Raw genomic sequence first — 19937 nt, 5'->3', positions numbered from 1 at the left:
TTAGGTCCCTTATTGGCTGCCGCACGGATTTTGTAGTATACTTACTGCAGTGTCCGTGCGGCAGGCAATATGTGGGACGTACCAAGAGATTGCTTAAAGTCAGATTCATGGAGCATTTGAATAATATTAAAAAATGTCTCACAACCCACTCGGTCCCATTGCACTGTCAGTCATGCCCTGTATTTAATTTCAAAAACTTTGTATGCAAGGGCATTGAACATATCCCCCCCCATTGGAGAGGAGGAGATAGGTTGAAACGTCTTCGACAAAAAGAAACCTATTGGATACATTGTTTACAGACACTGGAGCCGAAGGGGTTAAATGTGGACATTGACTTAGTTTGTTTTCTTGATGACTAGATATTATCATCTGAATTATATGGAGTATTTTTGTTTTAATTATATGGGAATTATTACTAGTTTGATTTATATTTTTCTTTCACGTATTACTCATGATTTAGAGTGCACTTTATGATTAATATATGTATTCTTTAATATGTTTTATTATTTATGTACTGGACTAAAAGATCGAAAATAGACACTATATGAATTATTCTTGAAACAATGATTATACTTGAAAAAGTTTTATTGATTTGTTATTGATACACCTTTTTTTCTCTTTTCTAAATGGGCTACGTTAGTAGCAAGTTACTGATCACTTTTTGTTTAAGTTTGAAATTCTGCCGACCACGCATGTGCATGTATAACTACAGAGACTCACGAGGACCATTTTCCATGCGGATGCGCAATCACTGGTGACACGCACGGAAGTGCTATTTTGGAACGCAGACGTCACTTCCGGCTACGCTTTGGAAACCCGAGAAGCGGGAAAAGAATTTTACGATCAGCTGTGAGTCGGCAAGTGATTGAGGAATCCGGAACCAAGCTCGAACACACCTACCACACCACCAATGGGATTAGTAGCTGCCTTATATATTGGGACTGTGGGATAAGGGTGGGTACAGCGGGAATTTTTATGTATGGTATTTGTATTATTTATTTTAATTTGAAAGGTCCCTGAAGAAGTTCTATTTGAACGAAACGCGTTGGACCAGTGCCTTTTATTGTATTTATGAATAAATACTTTTTTCTACCATACTTTGTTCCTGCTCTACTTTTGGTTCCGGATTTTAATATCTACAAGATCCAGTATACTTTCTGTGTGACCCCCCTACAGGAGTAGGTGGTGGTTGTTTCAGAGCGATTTGCCTTCATACATCTTGTGAGTGCACTCAAGAACGTGTCTGTTATTTATATATGTAACAGTCTTCACTATGTGTTATTAATTTTTTTTATAGGTTCAGACAGCGATTTCCCTGATTTATATATCCATTTGTTCTATTTTTGGCACCTATGTGGAAAGTTGCCGTTGGGAAGCTGTTGCTAAGTTAAGTTTATTTGTTTATTTATTTTGTGTTTGCACAGTCTATTTGAGTGTGTATTTTGTGCAATAGAAAGCAGGGCATTTTCAGAAGTGGTTGAAAATGGCCAAGTTATCTTTGTGTGATTAGATTAGATGATGGCACGATGAGAAACATCTAAATCCTGGAGACCCAGATTTTAGGTAATGTGTCTGTTGTCTCATGCAACTGAGCTGTCAGATACTGCATACAGTAAATGGACGGTTTGGGTTACATTTACTGCAAATATACTCACTGCTGTATTTTTCCCAGTGTATTTTCCAAGTTTTAATATATGAGAGAGCAACTGAAACCATCTTTAGGAACAATTTAATAAAGCCAACCAAAGGTCCATGCTAAAGTTAAAGGAACAACCCAAGCACCATAACCCCTGGCAATCCCCCTGCCTCCCCTCCCACAGGAGTCAAATCTGTTTTAGAATGGTTTGGCATCTTACCTGGTGTCTGTCGGATGCTGCTGCCAGCCTCCTCTACAGTCTAGTAAGAGCTGTAGGCTCCTAATCAGATGTATCCATTAGCTCTCCTGAGCTACGCCCTGCAGTGTAGGGTTAACGTACTAGATGTGCACACATTAGTCCAGTTATAAAAGCCAGAGTAAGAGTAATAACTGGAGCTTATATAGATCTAGGCACCATTTCACCAGCGGTGTGTACCCAATTCCAATTAATCCGTACACCGGAAGTGAGCTTACGCAAGTCTACTATCCATCTAGAACAGGGGCAGGAAACCTTCTAAATTCCAGATATTGTGGACTACATCTCCCCTGATGCATTGCCAGCACTATGGTTGTAAGAGCATTGTGGGAGATATAGTCCACAACATCAGGAGTGCCAAAGGTTGTTTATCCCTGATCTAGAATATAGCATGCAATGTGATGATAAGCTCTCAGCACTAGGGGATAACAGGTTACAGGTGTAGCGAATAGCAATCAACCATCTTGGTGCCCCCCGTGTTAATCTGATGGAATGAAAGGGTAAACAGGAATTCAGCTGATTCAGAAGTTTGCTGTACTGCAGCGTTCATTGCATCAAGTAAGTTCACTGCACACAAAATGCTCACATTGTACATATACTTTGGAAAAATAATTGAACTACTTTATTATGGCATCTCAAGAATAGTGTGGGCTTTAAAACATTTTGCCAAAAACTGGAGAACTACAGCCATAGTCTCTAAACAATAAAGTTATGCAGTGAACCCTTTGAGGTTATATTTTTTTCTGCACAAATTAAAATCTGCATGTAAACCTGACTAGAGATAAAGTCCTGGCAAGGAAACATTGGGGATTGTGCACAAAGAGCATTTCTGGGGCAAAGTTCTAAACTGGAAAAATCTCCTGGGAAACCAATGGAATGTTCCTAAAGATACCTTCATATTTCTAACTTTAACCCCATTGCTCTTAATACATGACACAGTTAGCCCTATGTGAAGTGGTCAGATGGCCATGACCTCTTTCTGCAGCCTAAACATGATCTCACGGACAAACATCAAAGAGATATTGGGGAATAAGTCTTTTTGTTTTTATTAATTATGTTTTACTCCTTACTATTGCAGGTCATGTACTTCAAAAGTTAATTTCATTATCCAATAAAATGAAAACACTGATTTTACTGTGTCGTGACAATGCAATGAACTCTGACATGCAAAGAAGTGAAATGAGGTTGCAGGATTATTTCCTACATTATTATTGAAAATGTAAAGTGAATTTCAAATGTAAGGCCAATGTAGTTGAACAATTCTCCTGGTCAGCTATATTTCCAGCTTGCTTTGGATCTAAATATGAAATTCACTTTGAATTCCGGACAATTTTCACATTAGTAAATAACCATGTTCATTGTTCAGTTTCAGTTTGAGAATACTATTAACTATACTTACTAACAATGATTTTGTTTAAATATATTTTTTTCTTAAAGCGACACTGTCATGCTGAACTAACCTTTTAGTGGAGTCGGGAGGTGGGGTTAAAATAAATTTAAAATATAGATGTGGCCATGACAGTGCCGCTTTAACCTTATACTGCACACTAGGGATCGACCGATTATCGGTTTTACCGATATTATCGGCCGATATTCTGTATTTTTGGCAATATCGGTATCAGCCAATATAGCTACCGATATTGCCGATAATACCTCCTAGGACCGCCAGGCTCATTACAAGCCTGGCGGTCCTGGAGGGGCCGGCAGCAAGCGCTGACTTACCTTGCCAGCAGCTCCTGCAGCTCCCCAGTGTAAATCTCGCGAGACCCGTGGCCGCAGAGCATTGCCATGGGTTACCATGGCAATGCTCCGCGCGGCACGAAGGGCAGCGAGATTTAGACTGGGGAGCTGCAGGAGCTGCTGGCAAGGTAAGTCAGCGCTTGCTGCCGGCCCCTCCAGTACTTAAACCACCGGACCACCAGGGAATACTATATCCCCCCTCCCTGGTAAGAAGCAGGGAGGGAGGACCAAAAGAAAAAAAAAAAATGTAAATATAAAAAAAATTTAAAATAATTAACATAAAAAAATCCCCCCCCATTTTACACAAATTACATCACTACACAAACACACACACACACACTGCATTACACACACACACACACACACACACACTGCATTACATACAAACACTGCATTACATACACACACACACACACACACACACACACACACTGCATTACATACACACACACACACACTGCATTACATACACACACACACACTGCATTACATACACACACACACACTGCATTACATACACACACACACACACTGCATTACATACACACACACACACACTGCATTACATACACACACACACACACACTGCATTACATACACACACACACACACACACACACTGCATTACATACACACACACACACACACACACTGCATTACATACACACACACACACACACACACTGCATTACATACACACACACACACACACACTGCATTACATACAAACACTGCATTACATACACACACACACACACACACACACACACACACTGCATTACATACACACACACACTGCATTACATACACACACACACACACTGCATTACACACACACACACACACACACTGCATTACATACACACACACACACTGCATTACATACACACACACACACTGCATTACATACACACACACACACACTGCATTACATACACACACACACACACTGCATTACATACACACACACACACACACTGCATTACATACACACACACTGCATTACATACACACACACACACACACTGCATTACATACACACAAACACACACACTGCATTATATACACACTACACAAACACACACTACACAAACACACACACTGCATTATATACACACACTACACAAACACACACTCTGCATTTACTATACACACACTACACAAACACACTCTGCATTTACTATACACACACTACACAAACACACACTCTGCATTTACTATACACACACTACACACACACACACACTGCATTCACTATATATACACACTACACAAACACTCACTGCATTCACTATACACTCTGCATACACTATATATACACACTACACAAATACACACTGCATACAATACACACACAGCTCCGCTGTCTAAATACACTTCATCCACTACATGTGGCATGTATATTTTGTGCATTTACCGTTAGAAATAGTTTATTTTTTCAAAATGGTAAATGTACAGAATATCGGCAAGTTATCGGCTATTGGCCTGAAAGTTCAAAGATTATCGGTATCGGCTCTAAAAAATCAATATCGGTCGATCCCTACTGCACACACTTCCAATTTACTGTGTTTTGTCTCTGCATTTTTAAGTGGGATACGTAAATATATATATATATAAATACAAGATGTCCCAATCATTTACAGAGAACCAAGATTGAATGGAACTGTCAAAACCAAATAAGCAACACATTCCATGCGAACACAATGTCTTAAGGGACCAGATTGTAATTACTGCATCAGTTCTTAAGTGGTTAAGCTATACCTGCTGTAGTTTGCTCTAAAATGCTCTTTAATTTGTGGTCAGCATATAGACATATAAATATTGTAACAGATAATTCCCCTCCCACCAAACTCTGTGCCATTAAAATAGAACTTACGCTTCTCCATTGCACCATCCAAATAGTTTTCCATCCTTACTGAAAGCGAATACTTTGCAGTTTTTACTTGGATCCCTATGGTAAGAAAATCATTAACAAAGTCAAATTACAACACAACCAAACTGAGTTAATAGAAATATATTGGGTTGTAGTTACAATGCAATATCTCTGGAATATATTTTGACTACACAATATATGATTTAAACCACATATACTTCAGAAATAAGAACTTTCCTAAAGATAGTTTTTTTTCGTAATGATAGAATTATCAAAATTCTTTGACAATTCAATGCAATTATCAGATTTTATTATTAACATAATGTAAAGTCATGATTTTATTAAATATTTTGAAGCAAACGTTTGCTTATCTCTTTCTTTATTTCCCCAGCAGGAAAGAAAGAAATTAGTATACAACTATAGAAAAAATAAATTAAACAAACCCTTAAACTCATGAGAGATGGACCATATAACACATCAGACAATCATAGCATAAATCATCCCATATCCCATCACGTTGACCCTAAGCTACTCTGCTTTCTAGATGATGCTTCCAAACGTAAACATCCAAAAAGAACAGGAACAATACAAAAATATCAAAACTCATAGACAGAATTGTGGAGGTGGTCAGCCAGCCAAACCGTGGCTGCTGGTGGGCAACCACCACAAGACTAGGTCATCAAACTTATCCTCCAAAAATGGGGGTAACCAAAATAGGAATATCAACATAGGGAATAAAACCTTGGACCTAACTACTGCGAGGCGTCAGAGGACTATAGGGAGAAAAGTGTAAGTCAGCGCTCAACTAATTCAGCAGAGGCGACGAGGAAGAATGCAGGCAGAAGGTTGATGGAGAGCGGAGAAGGCGGCTGGCTGTGCGGAATGGAGGCAGAGAGGGAGCAGTAATTTTCCTGCTTTGCTCCCTCGCGCACCCTGCAGTGATGACAACACTCCAGCCGTGGCATCACTAAACAGCCTGAGAGGGAGCAAAGCAGGAAGACGTGCCATACGCCTCAGCACTTGGTGACCCCGCTCTGTGACTTTATGTGGACTTCAGCTTCGTGGCGGAGTTGCTGCTGATCCTAAATGCTTCCACTTTCCAATAATACCATTAACAGTTAACGGTGGAATATCTAGCAGGGATAAAATTTCACAAACTGACTTATTGCAAAGGTTGCATCCTATTACAGTATCACACTTGAATTCAATGAGCTCTTCAGAACAACCCTTTTTTTTTTTTTATAGACATTCTCTATCATCCAATACATTGCTTAATTTGCCAATGCAACAAACCTGCCCATCACGGTAATATGTTAAAGGGAAATGCCAGGCTGCAGAAATCCCAATTTTGAATGCATTATATTGATCATGTATTAAAGCTATTTGCAAAATAACTTAATAACTGCATCAGAGGATATGAAGTGGGGAAACCGCTTATGGGAGAAATTTAGGAAATTTTGGATGGCTAGTAATGATGAGAGTGAAAATACCCAGTTAGTCGGTAGGAGTGAATACTGCAGCAGCAGATCTCACAGGCAGCCTAATAGTAGAGGAGGCCTAGAGCATCTTAACTTGTGCAAATATAAAACTAGTAAGGAAGTGGAATTGGCTAACAGAACACAGCATCAGAAAAGGTTCAAAGTTGGCTTGTGGAGATCAGCAAAAAGGAGAATATATACATGTGGCGAAACCGAACTCGCCACGTGTCCTTGGAGGGGGCTGCTTGCCCGCCTCTTGCCTTTGGACTATGGACCAGACCTTATGTGAATGTGTTAACCCAGATAGTTATGCCATGGAGCCCATTCGTGTAGTTAAAGACTTCGGCTCCGTGGCGAGTGAACTGTGTGAGTAGGATCTGCGCGCTATTTTACTGTCTTTGTGTCCCCATGTGCTTAATGGAGTCTGTCTCTGTGCTGGGAGATAATTGGATTACTTCTCCAGCATAGAGAAGGCCCTGGAAAGCTAGGGGTTTTAAAAGATACTTTTAGTAACTTTTGAACCCCTGGTCTGATCCATGCCATTTTTTAATATGTTGTTCCCCTGAATGGATTGATTGTGAATGTGATGTATGGTTTTGAAGTTATAAATATTGTGTAAAAAGTATATTTTAAACTGTATGAATAATGGGATTATGTGTCACACTAAGGGGAGGGGATGTGTGGGAGGTAACATCTATGTCATTGGTTCTTTTATGCCTCCCCCTGGGTGTGGCCTGTATGTGTGAGTTGGAAATAAAAGCCAGGCTGGATGAGCCAGTCCAGAGTTCCTGTTTTACCCTCAAAGTGATGTGTCGTCTCATTATTGGGGGAAGGATTTATTGCATGCTGTTCCAGTTGACTGCTAGGAGTACAAGCCTATTCGTATGGTTCCTATTCAATGGTCTACAGCATTCATATGCTTGGGAGAATTTAAAAGGTTTCTCGGATTCGGTGATTGTGGTGTCTGCCAGAGTGCTTGGAGTCCTCAGGAAGCACTAGGAGCATCCATTAACGGAGGTACCAAGTCGGGGTGCCAGGTGATCCGTTACATTGGTGGCAGCGGTGGGATGGCGTCCTAGTGCGAGGTAAAGCAGCTCAGAGACACTGTTTGGATCTACAAATTGAGGGCAACGCTAGCACTCGTGCAGCGCCCCTGGGAGCAGACTAATATGGAAGGTTCTAGCTCTGGAGATGATTGGCTGGCCGAGGTGAGGCAGCGAGTGGCCGAGTATGGGGATGATATACCCATGGAGACACGCCGGGTGATCTGGAACCAGGTCATGGCCAAGCGAAACACAAGGCTGGACCGAGAATTCCGGTTGGCGAAAGAGAGGAAGTATGCTCAGCAGCAGGAGCGTTACAGCAGCCGAGTAGAGGCTGCATCCGAGGAGGTTAGCCGTCTTTCCCTGAGGCGGCGGGAGGAACCCGAAGTGGGGGTCCTCATAGACTGGTCCTGTGAGGAACCACAACAGGCAGGTAGAGATGGGACCAAGGTCTCTCCACCGGGATGCTGGGCAGCCGGCCCAGATCCCCAGCAGCAGCCAGAGTTGCCAGGTGGGGAAGCAGGTGGCCCTTACTCACAAATGTTGAGGGGCCTCACGGATTGGTCCTGGGAAGACCCACAGATGGCAGGTGGAGATGGGACTGCGGTCTCTCTACCGGCCCTACAGGGATGCTGGGCAGTCGGCCCAGATCCCCAGCGGCAGTGTGCGTTACAGGGAGCTGAAGGTGCCGTTCTTGCTCCCCAGCGGCAGTCTACGGTGCAGGGAGAGGAGCCTGTTATCCCCTCTCCCCAGCGGTTGAAGGTGTGTAAGGGAGAGGAGTTTGTTATTCCCTCTCCCCAGCGGCAGCACAGCTCACCAAGGGGAGACAGTAAGCCCCTCACCAGCGCAGATGGGACCGTGGTCTCTGCGCCCTGCCTACAGGGAGTACAGAGGGTCAGCCCTGCTCCCCAGCGGCTGAAAGTGTGTAAGGGAGAGGAGTTTGTTACCCCCTCTCCCCAGCGGCAGCTTAGCACACCAAGGGGAGACAGTAAGCCCCACACCAGCGCAGATGGGACCGTGGTCTCTGCGCCCAAGTTACAGGGAGCTGAAGGGGCCGTCCTCCCTCCCCAGCGGCAGTGTGATTTGTTGGGAATTGGGAGCCCAGTCTCCATTCCCCAGCGGCAGAGTATCCAGCAGGGAATGGAGAGCCCAGCCCCCTTTCCCCCTCAGCAGGACTCTGTGCTGGGAGGAGAGACAGTCGGTCTCCCTCCGCAGAGACGGGAAGTATGTATGGGAGAGGAGATTGTTACCACCTCTCCCCAGCGGCGGATCATTAATGTACAGGGAATAGAGAGCCCAGTCTCCATTCCCCAGCGGCAGTGTTCTAATGGGAGAGGAGCTGGTTACCACCTCTCCCCAGCGGCAGCTTAATGTACCAGGGCGAGACTGTAAGCCCCACACCTGTGCAGATGGGACAGTGGTCTCTGCACTTCCAGCACAGGGGGTAGGGACGGTCGGTCCTGCCCCCCCACGACAGGGCTGTTTAGCCAAAGGGGAGACAGTCTGTCGCCAGCAGCAGAGCTGTGTACCCAGAGGGGAGACGGTCGGTCTCCCCCTCCCACAACCAGGCTCCAATCAGGCTACTTCAGTGGTAGCGCTGGCACCAGGGCAGAGTACCGCTGGTCTCTGCCCACTCAGCAACCCACCAAGGCAGACTACCAGTCCCCCACACAGCCATGGTGAGGCACCTGGACCTGGACAAAGTTCTCCTCTACCCAGGTGTAGTAACCAGTTATTGTGGGTGGGAGGTACTGCTGTTTGTGCTTCATGGGTGGGTTGCTGGACTAACCAGGGCACTGACCGGCAGGAGGTCAGATACCCTGTTAGTCTGGGGGGTAAAGGGGAGAAGTGTGGCGAAACCGAACTCGCCACGTGTCCTTGGAGGGGGCTGCTTGCCCGCCTCTTGCCTTTGGACTATGGACCAGACCTTATGTGAATGTGTTAACCCAGATAGTTATGCCATGGAGCCCATTCGTGTAGTTAAAGACTTCGGCTCCGTGGCGAGTGAACTGTGTGAGTAGGATCTGCGCGCTATTTTACTGTCTTTGTGTCCCCATGTGCTTAATGGAGTCTGTCTCTGTGCTGGGAGATAATTGGATTACTTCTCCAGCATAGAGAAGGCCCTGGAAAGCTAGGGGTTTTAAAAGATACTTTTAGTAACTTTTGAACCCCTGGTCTGATCCATGACATTTTTTAATATGTTGTTCCCCTGAATGGATTGATTGTGAATGTGATGTATGGTTTTGAAGTTATAAATATTGTGTAAAAAGTATATTTTAAACTGTATGAATAATGGGATTATGTGTCACACTAAGGGGAGGGGATGTGTGGGAGGTAACATCTATGTCATTGGTTCTTTTATGCCTCCCCCTGGGTGTGGCCTGTATGTGTGAGTTGGAAATAAAAGCCAGGCTGGATGAGCCAGTCCAGAGTTCCTGTTTTACCCTCAAAGTGATGTGTCGTCTCATTATTGGGGGAAGGATTTATTGCATGCTGTTCCAGTTGACTGCTAGGAGTACAAGCCTATTCGTATGGTTCCTATTCAATGGTCTACAGCATTCATATGCTTGGGAGAATTTAAAAGGTTTCTCGGATTCGGTGATTGTGGTGTCTGCCAGAGTGCTTGGAGTCCTCAGGAAGCACTAGGAGCATCCATTAACGGAGGTACCAAGTCGGGGTGCCAGGTGATCCGTTACAATACACATATAAAAAAAAAAAAAAAAAAATACTTGTAACACAACTTGTCCATAGTTCTGCTTACATGATTTCTACACAACTAAGGAAACAAAATTAAAAAAGATACTTAAAAAATATTCACTTATTAATCATGACTGTCAAAATGTCTCATATAGGGGGCGGAGCTTCGCGGCGAAACGAGCCGGACGCCATTACAGGCAGCTCCGTGCAAACAGCACACAATCCGCGGCATATCTGCCAAACCACACGCCATCCAGGCGAAAAACTACCGGCACACAATAGGGGAGACCATCCTGCACAACCCGATGCCATTTCGGTACACACCGAGGCAGGCAAAGCCCAAATCCAAAAACCGGGCCTACCTCACACCAAACTACCGCGGCCTGGAGTACCTGTGGGGCGGAGAAAGCCTGGGAGACTACAGCGACGATCCACTGCAGGACCTCGATCACATCCACAAGGAGATGGGGCGCAGATCGCAAAAACCACAGCAAGGTACAGCACAGCCAGACATAGGGGTAATGCTGCAAAAACACACCCCAGCCAAAATGGCGGCCGAACAGGGCCCTGACCTTCCACAGGCAGATCCCCCTCCAGCCCAAAACACCCAAGGGGAAACAGGGGAAACAGAGAAAACCCAGCAACCCACCCAGGCTATGACCCTCAAACCCACACCCCTGCTAGGAGCTGCAAACCCAGCCACCAAACAGGATCTGCAGCAGATGCAGACCATGCTGCAAGATATCCAAAGCCTGCTGGCAGCAGACTTACCAGCGCTCAAAATGAGCATGCAGCAGATCACAGAAAAAGTGACCAACACAGAGGGACAAGTCAAAACAATCCAGGGAGAAATCTCCACACTGCAAAACTCACTCCACCAACTACAACAAGACCACCAGCACATGGCAATCCAACTAGCAGTACAGGAGGACAAAAGCCGGCGTAACCATATCAAAATAAGAGGAATCCCGGCCTCGGTTAGCAATGACGACCTACCGCACTACGTGAGGCGACTCACACAATCTCTACTCCCTTTGGCAGTAACGAAGAAGCTCACCTTCGCAGGGATCTACCGACTGCCTACCCCACCCAGAGCAGCAGCAACACTAGCTGGAGACGTCATCATTCGCTGCGTCCTACCCCAAGATAAAGGGCACATCATGAGCGCGCTCAAGGGCAAAACCCCGCTTGATTTTGAAGAAGCCCAACTGACCTTTTACCAGGACTTATCCAAGGCCACTCTCCAATGGAGGAAATCGCTAACTGAACTCACCAGCCTATTACGCACGGCGGGAATACCATACAGGTGGGGAAACCCACGCTCCTTACTTGTCACCCATCAGGGGGCAACACATAAACTCACCTCTGGGACTGAGGCTTCTGAACTTCTCACACAGTTGGGCCTACAGAACCTGCCTGCCCGGGGCACAACCCACGACTGGAACCCAGCGACCTCAGAAACATTTGTACCAAGAAGACAGAGAACCAATGCACAAGCCACCTGACGGACAGGGGGGGAGAAGTCTCCTGCTCCTGTCCGCTCAACGGCGACACTACTTTGCCATGTTTAAGGCTTCATGTATTATGTTTTCTCCCTACCCTCCACGCCCTATAACCACAAAGTTTAATGCACCTGGTTAGCACATACTAGCGGTAACGGCCGACGCAGACACACAACCGCAATACCAGCATATGGTATCCGCAGCTCCGGACGACACACACCCCCCCCGACAGCCCCACGGTTAGGGCCGCCACCCCTCACGAGTAGTCTACACCGACACTGACCCACTAAACCCCCAAGGGGCATAGAAACACTCACTAGGACTACTCATGTGACTCACCAACCGACGACACAACTCTCACTGAACCAAGCCAGGCCCCCGAAACGCGCTACAACCTCACTCAATAAGTTAACAGCTTAGTTGGGCCCAGATATCCACTACAACCCAACACCTAGGTAACAAACCCGCGAAATACTAACTCATCTGCACTCCTACAAAACCACACACTATACCTAGGAGTACACACCAGTAACAAAAAATTGTGCTGAATCCGACTGAATGCATCAAACAACTACAATTGTAACCTGTTATATTCTCATGTGATGCATTTGTTGTACCATATTTATATCTCTCATGCACGCAAAAATAAAGAATTTAAAAAAAAAAAAAAAAAAAATGTCTCATATATCCAGAATTTAATTTGTATTTATTTTTACTTATTTTTTTACACAGTACACAAATATTGCAAGGAGTCAATTATGTATTTAACACTTATTATTTGAGACCTCTTTTTAGTATAAATCACTTTGATAAATCCCCCCTATAAATTTAATAACTACTAAAATAATCCAAAACCATACATAGAGTAGGGCTTGTGTGAATTGCAACTTTAAACATTCTAGATTTGTACTCTGCTGCATTTTACCAGTAAAGCAATAACCTGAATGCATACCGTAGTCAGATTTTTGTGAATAGAGACATACCCTATGTGACAGACCACCTATGGATTGTCCTGGGCTGTAACTCTCCACATCACCTCCAAAAGAGCCATGATCACAATTACTTCCCTTCCCAGTCGTGCCAGCCCTTCAGCACCCTTCCTAGCGGCTATCAGAAGCATCGCACAGCAGCAAGAAGGCTCCAGAGACATGGTGCGTCTGACTGGAAGCAACCTCCCATCATTCTGGAATTCTATGTCGGATTAGCCGCGGCCCGCTAAAACTATAACCAGATCGCTATCATCCCCAACAACACCTAACAGGGTGCTCTTTGGAAGAGGGATAGAAGCATCCAACGGTACTCTGAACTTGAAGGAGCTTCAAGAGCTCACAAAAAGCACTGATGTTTTGGGTGACCTAAACATTCCACCCAGCACCATGAAACTCTGCGCTGGATTGAAGGTACAGACACCAGGGCGCTGGGGATATCACAATTCTATTGTTCTCCCTGGGGGCCTCCTGTTGAGACCCCAGGTATAAAAGGTGACATAGTTACATAGTTACATAGCTGAAAAGAGACGTGCGTCCATCAAGTTCAGTTTTCCTCACATATGCTTTTGCTGTTGATCCAAAAGAAGGCAAAAAACCCAGTCTGAAGCGCTTCCAATTTTGTTTTGCCAAAAAACAATTATACTGCCAGCATTAAGACTCATTTAATCCTTAAAAGACTTGTGTATGTGAGATTGACAGACTTCCTCAAGCCCAACTTCAATCTGGTTTCCGCGCTCAGCACTCTGTGGAAACCATTCTGACCAAAGTATCAAACGATCTACTCGCTGCAAAATCTCATGGTCACTATTCTATCCTAATTCTTCTCGACTGTTCCGCTGCTTTTGATACTGTTGATCATCAACAGCTTCTTCTCATCATCCGTAATCTCGGTCTACGAGATATTTCTCTCTCCTGGTGCTCCTCCTACCTTTCCCAGCACTCTTTTAGTGTTTCTTTTTCAGTCTCTGCCTCTTCCCCCCAACCCCTCTCGGTTGGTGTCTCCTAAGGTTCAGTCCTTGGTCCCCTACTGTTCTCGATCTATACTGCCTCCCTTGGTAAACTCATCAGCTCCTTTGGCTTCCAATATCACTTCTATGCGGATGACACGCAAATCTATCTGTCCTCCCCTGATCTCTCCACGCCCCTCTTGACTAGTGTCTCTGACTGCCTCTCTGCTATTTCTAACTGGATGGCTGCCCACTTCCTTAAGCTGAACTTCTCCAAAATAGAACTTCTGGTCTTTCCTCCCTCAAGTGTTGCTACTCCTGTTTCTGTCTCCCTCCTTGTTTATGGTGCTACAATCAGCTCCACTACGCAGGCCCGCTGCCTAGGAGTACTATTTGACTCCGACCTCTCCTTCACCCCTCATGTCCAGTTGATCGCCAAAACCTGCTGCTTCCATCTTAAACATTGCACGCATCCGCCCCTACTTAACGTCAGATGCAGCTACGGTGCTGGTCCATGCCACTGTCTCTCGCCTTGACTACTGCAATCCACTTCTCACTGGTCTTACGTGATCCTAACTTGTCCCATTGCAGCCTATAATGAATGCAGCGGCGAGGTTCATCTTCCTGTCCGCCTGCACCTCCCACACCTCACCCCGTCAGTAACTGCATTGGCTTCCCGTAAAATATAGGGCTCAATATAAAATTCTGGTTGTTGCTTTCAAATCTCTACACAATGCTACTCCCACCTATCACCCTCCCTAATACACAAGTATATCCCGTCTAGCCCCGTAACCCTCTGCCAAAGACCTACGTCTATCCTCTGTTTGTATTCCCACCTCTGATACTAGCATTCAAGACTTCTCTAGGGCTGCACCGTTCCTGTGGAGTTCGCTTCCCTTTTCCGTTAGATGCTCACCTAGTCTCCACTCCTTCAAAAAATCTTTAAAAACTCACTTTTTCACAAAAGAATATCAATTAAACTGTGAATGGCTCACAACTGATTAATCTCCTGCAACTGTCATTTAAAAAACAAACAAAAACAAAAACCCACACTAAGTCTTCATTGAATACTATTCTACCAATCTACATGCCTAATACTTACGTTATCTTTTGTGTCCCTTTACCCCACTCCCTCTAGCATGTAAGCTCATTAAGCAGGGCCCTCAACCCCTCTGTAAACAGGCAGGTTTGATGCACAGAAACAATTACATGTTTGTTAGTCCACCCATTGTAAAGCGCTACGGAATTTGTTGGCGCTATATAAATATAATATATGTGGGGGAAAGGCTATACCTGGAAGGCTATAATCACTGAAGCTACTCTGGAGAGAGATAAACACTGAGGGAAATGGAATCCTAGTCAGTGATATGCTGGAGGACCTCCACGCCCCAATTATTACACGCCTCTTTGCTTGATTCCCAGAGATGCTGTTGGTTAAGGGACACTATATTACTGTACTTGCAAGCATCAAACATTAATGATATTTCTAACCATAAACTTACCAACCACTAACCTGATATAAACGTAAACCTAGGTAACCAGGTGCGCTAGCCAGCCTCATTACTAAAGTTCTGGCATTACACAGTTACTGGCCCTAAATTCAGTGCCAAAGCACACACAGCACAGTTAAGCAGGTTCAACTGAAAGCTTGACCAGGTTACATGAGCTAGGAGGGAAGGAAGAGTCTATAGCGTGAGAGTGTGTGTATCTATATACACACATCCATGTGTATATATATATATATATATATATATATATATATACATACATACATACACACACATCCATATACATACATATATATACACACATACATATATATAAGAAGTGTGTAACTGTGTGCGGGTAATGGAGTCACTAGCTGTATGTGTAGAAGCATGCATCTTCGTGTATGGATCTGCGACATTATGGGATGGAAAAAAAATAATTCTACACACAAAATTGCAGCAGATCAAACAGAGAAAGTACCTTGGAAATGCTTCACAGTCTGCAAAGATTGGGGGTCCATTGACCATACGGATCCCATCTGATCCTCTGACTTGAAAGGGAAAAAAAAGAGAATGGTTATGCTGTATTACCACAATTACAGACCCTGCAAAGTTTAAAGACTAAAAAGGAGTGGGAAGAATTATAAGAAAACGGGCTAACAAATGTAGCAAACTATTAAAGGGACCTATTAAAGGGATAGTCTAAACACCATCATGACTAAAAGCCTTTGGTTGTAGCCGTTATGGTGCTAGCAGGTTATGGCCACCATCACCCATTTCTGTGTCAAACAATAAGAGCGGTTTAATAAAAAAATAGGGCCTACAGGCACCAGTTGCCTGTCCCTTATTTGCCACATGATTTAAGTGTCCCTCTCTGTGCATTTGCAATATTGTTTCCAGGTGAGAACCTAAAAACATCTCATTCAACAAGTATTCATAACAACATTTCCTACAAGATATTTTAAAGGGACACTGTAGTCACATAGACGACTTCATCTCATTGAAGCGGTCTGGGTGCTGTGTCCCAGTCCCATTTAGTCGCGCAAGGTAAATTATTGCAGGACTAAGCCACTAGAGGAACTTCCTGGTGGCTAAGCGACTTTTGGTCACCGAAGCTGGACGTCCTCACACTCTGCATGAGGACATCCAGCATCAGTAAAATCCCCATAGGAAAGCACTGAATTGTTGGATGATGCCAGAGGAGGCGGAGCGGCAATGAAAAGTGTAAGTGTTCACCGTTTAGCTGCTGTGGAGATGGGGGAGATCAGAGTGCTCTATAGCAGCGGTAGGGGAGGGACAGAGGACCCAGGGGAGCTCTAATCTGCAGCTCCGCCGGGTTCTCCTCTCGCAAGCTCGGAGCGTTGCCACAGTTAACATGGCAATGCTCCGAATCTCGCAAGAGTGAACTTAAACAACTCCAGAGGCTGCTAGAGTTAACTCTCACCACCTGGACCACCAGGGATTGCAGGAAATGTTGTCCTTCCCTCCCAGGTAAGGAGGGTGGGGGGATATTTTAATTACAAAAAATATATATATATATTTTAATGAATTTGCCCTCCCACACCCACAATTATCCCACACACACACACACTACTGCCCCTATCCCCTTCTACAGCCCCTATCCCGGCAGATCCCAGGTAAGTTGTCAAACTGTTCTTAAACAGTTTGACTACTTACTCTGGGAGGGCACTACTGGCACCAAAACCACTACAAAGTGCTTTAGTGGTTATTGTGCTCGGATTGTTTCTTTAAATAATCTACCAGTGCCCCTCCCAAGATTAGGTTCTCAATCTGTACTTGAAGGGCAAGCATTTCTGCTGAACAGGGGCCCAGTATATGCCGCTGCGCTGTACAAATATACAACCTAGAATTTTTTTTTACTTGGGGCACCTTGAAAAAAATATTAATATGCTCTATAGAGTTAGGAATACAGATTTTGTATTCTTAACACTATACGTTGAAGTTGAGAAAAAGAGCTTCACGTGACACGACACAAAATATTTGAAGAGGCTCTGTCACTTTATAGTATTTTAAATAGTTGAAATCTTTACAATGTAAAGATTGTGTTTGAATGTCTTTGAAATTGTAATGCAATCAAACTATATGATAAGACAAAGTAGGTACCTATCTTTTCAAAGAGAACGTCACTTTTAAGGTTTTTAAATATTAGGTTAACTTATTTCAGTTAGAACACATGTATATGTGAAGTGCCAAATTTCTGATTATCCTGCAACTATCTGCACAGAGCACAGCAGGAGGGAGCATATAGGGAAGAGAAGAAGCAAAGAAACAATGTTTCTATTTCTCCTTTTCACGTGCAATGTTTGACCTGGCTTTTCCATGTCAGAATTGAATTTAATGTTATTTGCTAAATCTTTAATATAAATTTAATATAAATAAAAAAATAACCTGGAGCATTTTGTGTGTGTCAATAATTGTCAATGTTTTTATTAAAAACAAAAGTCCAGAAAAGTTTTAGTTCCCCTAATAAGCTTATATAATACAAATTAAATGCCATATTTTAGCAAATAAACCGGTTACACAGTATGTCAGTCAGTGAGTCCGGCATGTTTGGACTGGCTGTGTGTGATGGGAGTTGAATTCTGCCAATATTTTCCCCCATCCCATTCACTTTACAGAAATCATGCACCCCTAGCATTGCCGCTTGGTCATAGAGAAACCACGCAGCTTTCATTAGAAGACACACTGGAGAATGGGGAGTTTAATTGTGTAATGGCCCAATGATCCTCACTAACACCATCACCACTTGTCCCAACTCACTAACCCACACTGACACTCCCTCCCTGCGCCCTGGAAGGGACATGCACCCCCAGGATGAGCCAGCCTCAGACCCCTGGTCCTATCATCGAACTCTGCAGCCGCGCACACACGGCACAGGATAGCATGAGATACACGTGAGAACAGACCTGCCAAAAGCGGCATGGGGGGCGCCATCTTGACGGAAAGAGATCAGTGACGTCGGAGAGCAGGGGGTGGGACTACAGGAATGATACACGTAGCCATTAGGGGCCGCGTCACCCAGTGCGGGTTCAGGAATATCCGTCCGCATAGCAGAAGAATGCCATGGTTTGCATTATCCTTCCGCTCTAGGGAGGAAATGATATGGGATAGTGCATTCCTAAATGCCAGTAGAGAGTAGTGTCATTGAGCAAGAGAGCAGCTCACTGAGTGGAAATTGCAAGTGGTGGTCATAAAAAAAATAAAATAAAATATGGATAAGTGTTAAAAAAAATCTCTAAAAGCTTGGTTTGATAAATCAACCTTTCCTTATCAGCAGAAAAAAATTTCATGTTTTCAACTTGTAAAGTATTTTAAAGTGGATTAAAAATGGTTTATTCCCTCGAGTTCCCAATTAATTTTTACAGTGGAACCTACTATGTGTGCCAATATCGTGGATCAACCCCCTCCCCCGCTTCCAAAAAAAAAAAAGGTTTTGTGCAAAGGAAAAAAATAATGTAATGAGCAGTGTATTTTTTTTAATGCAAATTCTTCTTATATTTGGTTTAATTAGAGAATATTTTATACAGAATATTTTTTTAATTCTTTTTTTTTTCTTCAAGTTTTACACACATTAAAAAAAAAAAAACAACCCAAGTAAATTAGGACAAAAGTGTGATATACAAATGTTTTCAAAAACACACTTTAACCTGCACAGTCTGACTATAAAAATAAAAAATCTATATATCCTCAGATGTCACTTTGGGCACTAATCTAAAGGGCAGCACAATAAAACAAATAAGTTCCTTCCTATGTGAAGCCAGATTGGGCACAAGGTTTGCTACATGCGACCGTCCTGTTTCAATGTTAGCAACCCTGTGAGTCCAAAATGGCTGATGGCGGGTGGGAATGAGATCTCTGCTGTGTCCAATTTATGGGATCAGCGGAGAGCGGCATCCATGTTCCATGGAGTGTAATTGCGGCGCCCCAATTTTGTTCTAGCAGAACCCCAGGGTTCAGTGTAACACTAATTTGGAGACGCTACCCTGGGGGACACTTTTTTTTGTATATTTTGTTTTTTTCTAAATAAACTAGATTTATGTCAGTTCTATATGCATGATGTAATTTAATAATATAATCACAATAACTTGTAAATACCTTTTTAATGGGGCATTATTATTATTATTGACATTTATATAGCGCCAACAGATTCTGTAGCGCTTTACAATATTATGAGAGGGGGGATGTAAATATAAATAGGACAATTACAAGAAAACTTACTGGAACAATAGGTTGAAGAGGGCCATGCTTAAACAAGCTTACAGTCTATA

At 43.7% G+C, this 19937-nt stretch overlaps 1 protein-coding gene across 1 annotated transcript in view; it reads right to left on the bottom strand.

The window, feature by feature from the left end:
* EIF2A (eukaryotic translation initiation factor 2A) overlaps positions 1 to 18661 on the bottom strand; it is a 57253-nt gene extending 38592 nt beyond the window's left edge. Inside the window, exons 1-3 of the mRNA XM_063441011.1 lie at positions 18576 to 18661; positions 16130 to 16199; positions 5509 to 5583 (exon numbers count right to left, since the gene is read on the bottom strand). Of these exons, the coding sequence (XP_063297081.1) occupies positions 5509 to 5583; positions 16130 to 16199; positions 18576 to 18603 (173 nt within the window). The 5' untranslated portion in view covers positions 18604 to 18661. The remainder of the gene's footprint in view (positions 1 to 5508; positions 5584 to 16129; positions 16200 to 18575) is intronic.
* Positions 18662 to 19937: the final 1276 nt, after the last annotated feature.

Source organism: Pelobates fuscus, chromosome 2, assembly GCF_036172605.1.
Source record: "Pelobates fuscus isolate aPelFus1 chromosome 2, aPelFus1.pri, whole genome shotgun sequence".
NCBI lineage: Eukaryota > Metazoa > Chordata > Amphibia > Anura > Pelobatidae > Pelobates > Pelobates fuscus.
The sequence above is the reverse complement of the archived record's forward strand: the minus strand, read 5'-3'. Positions and strand labels throughout refer to the sequence as shown.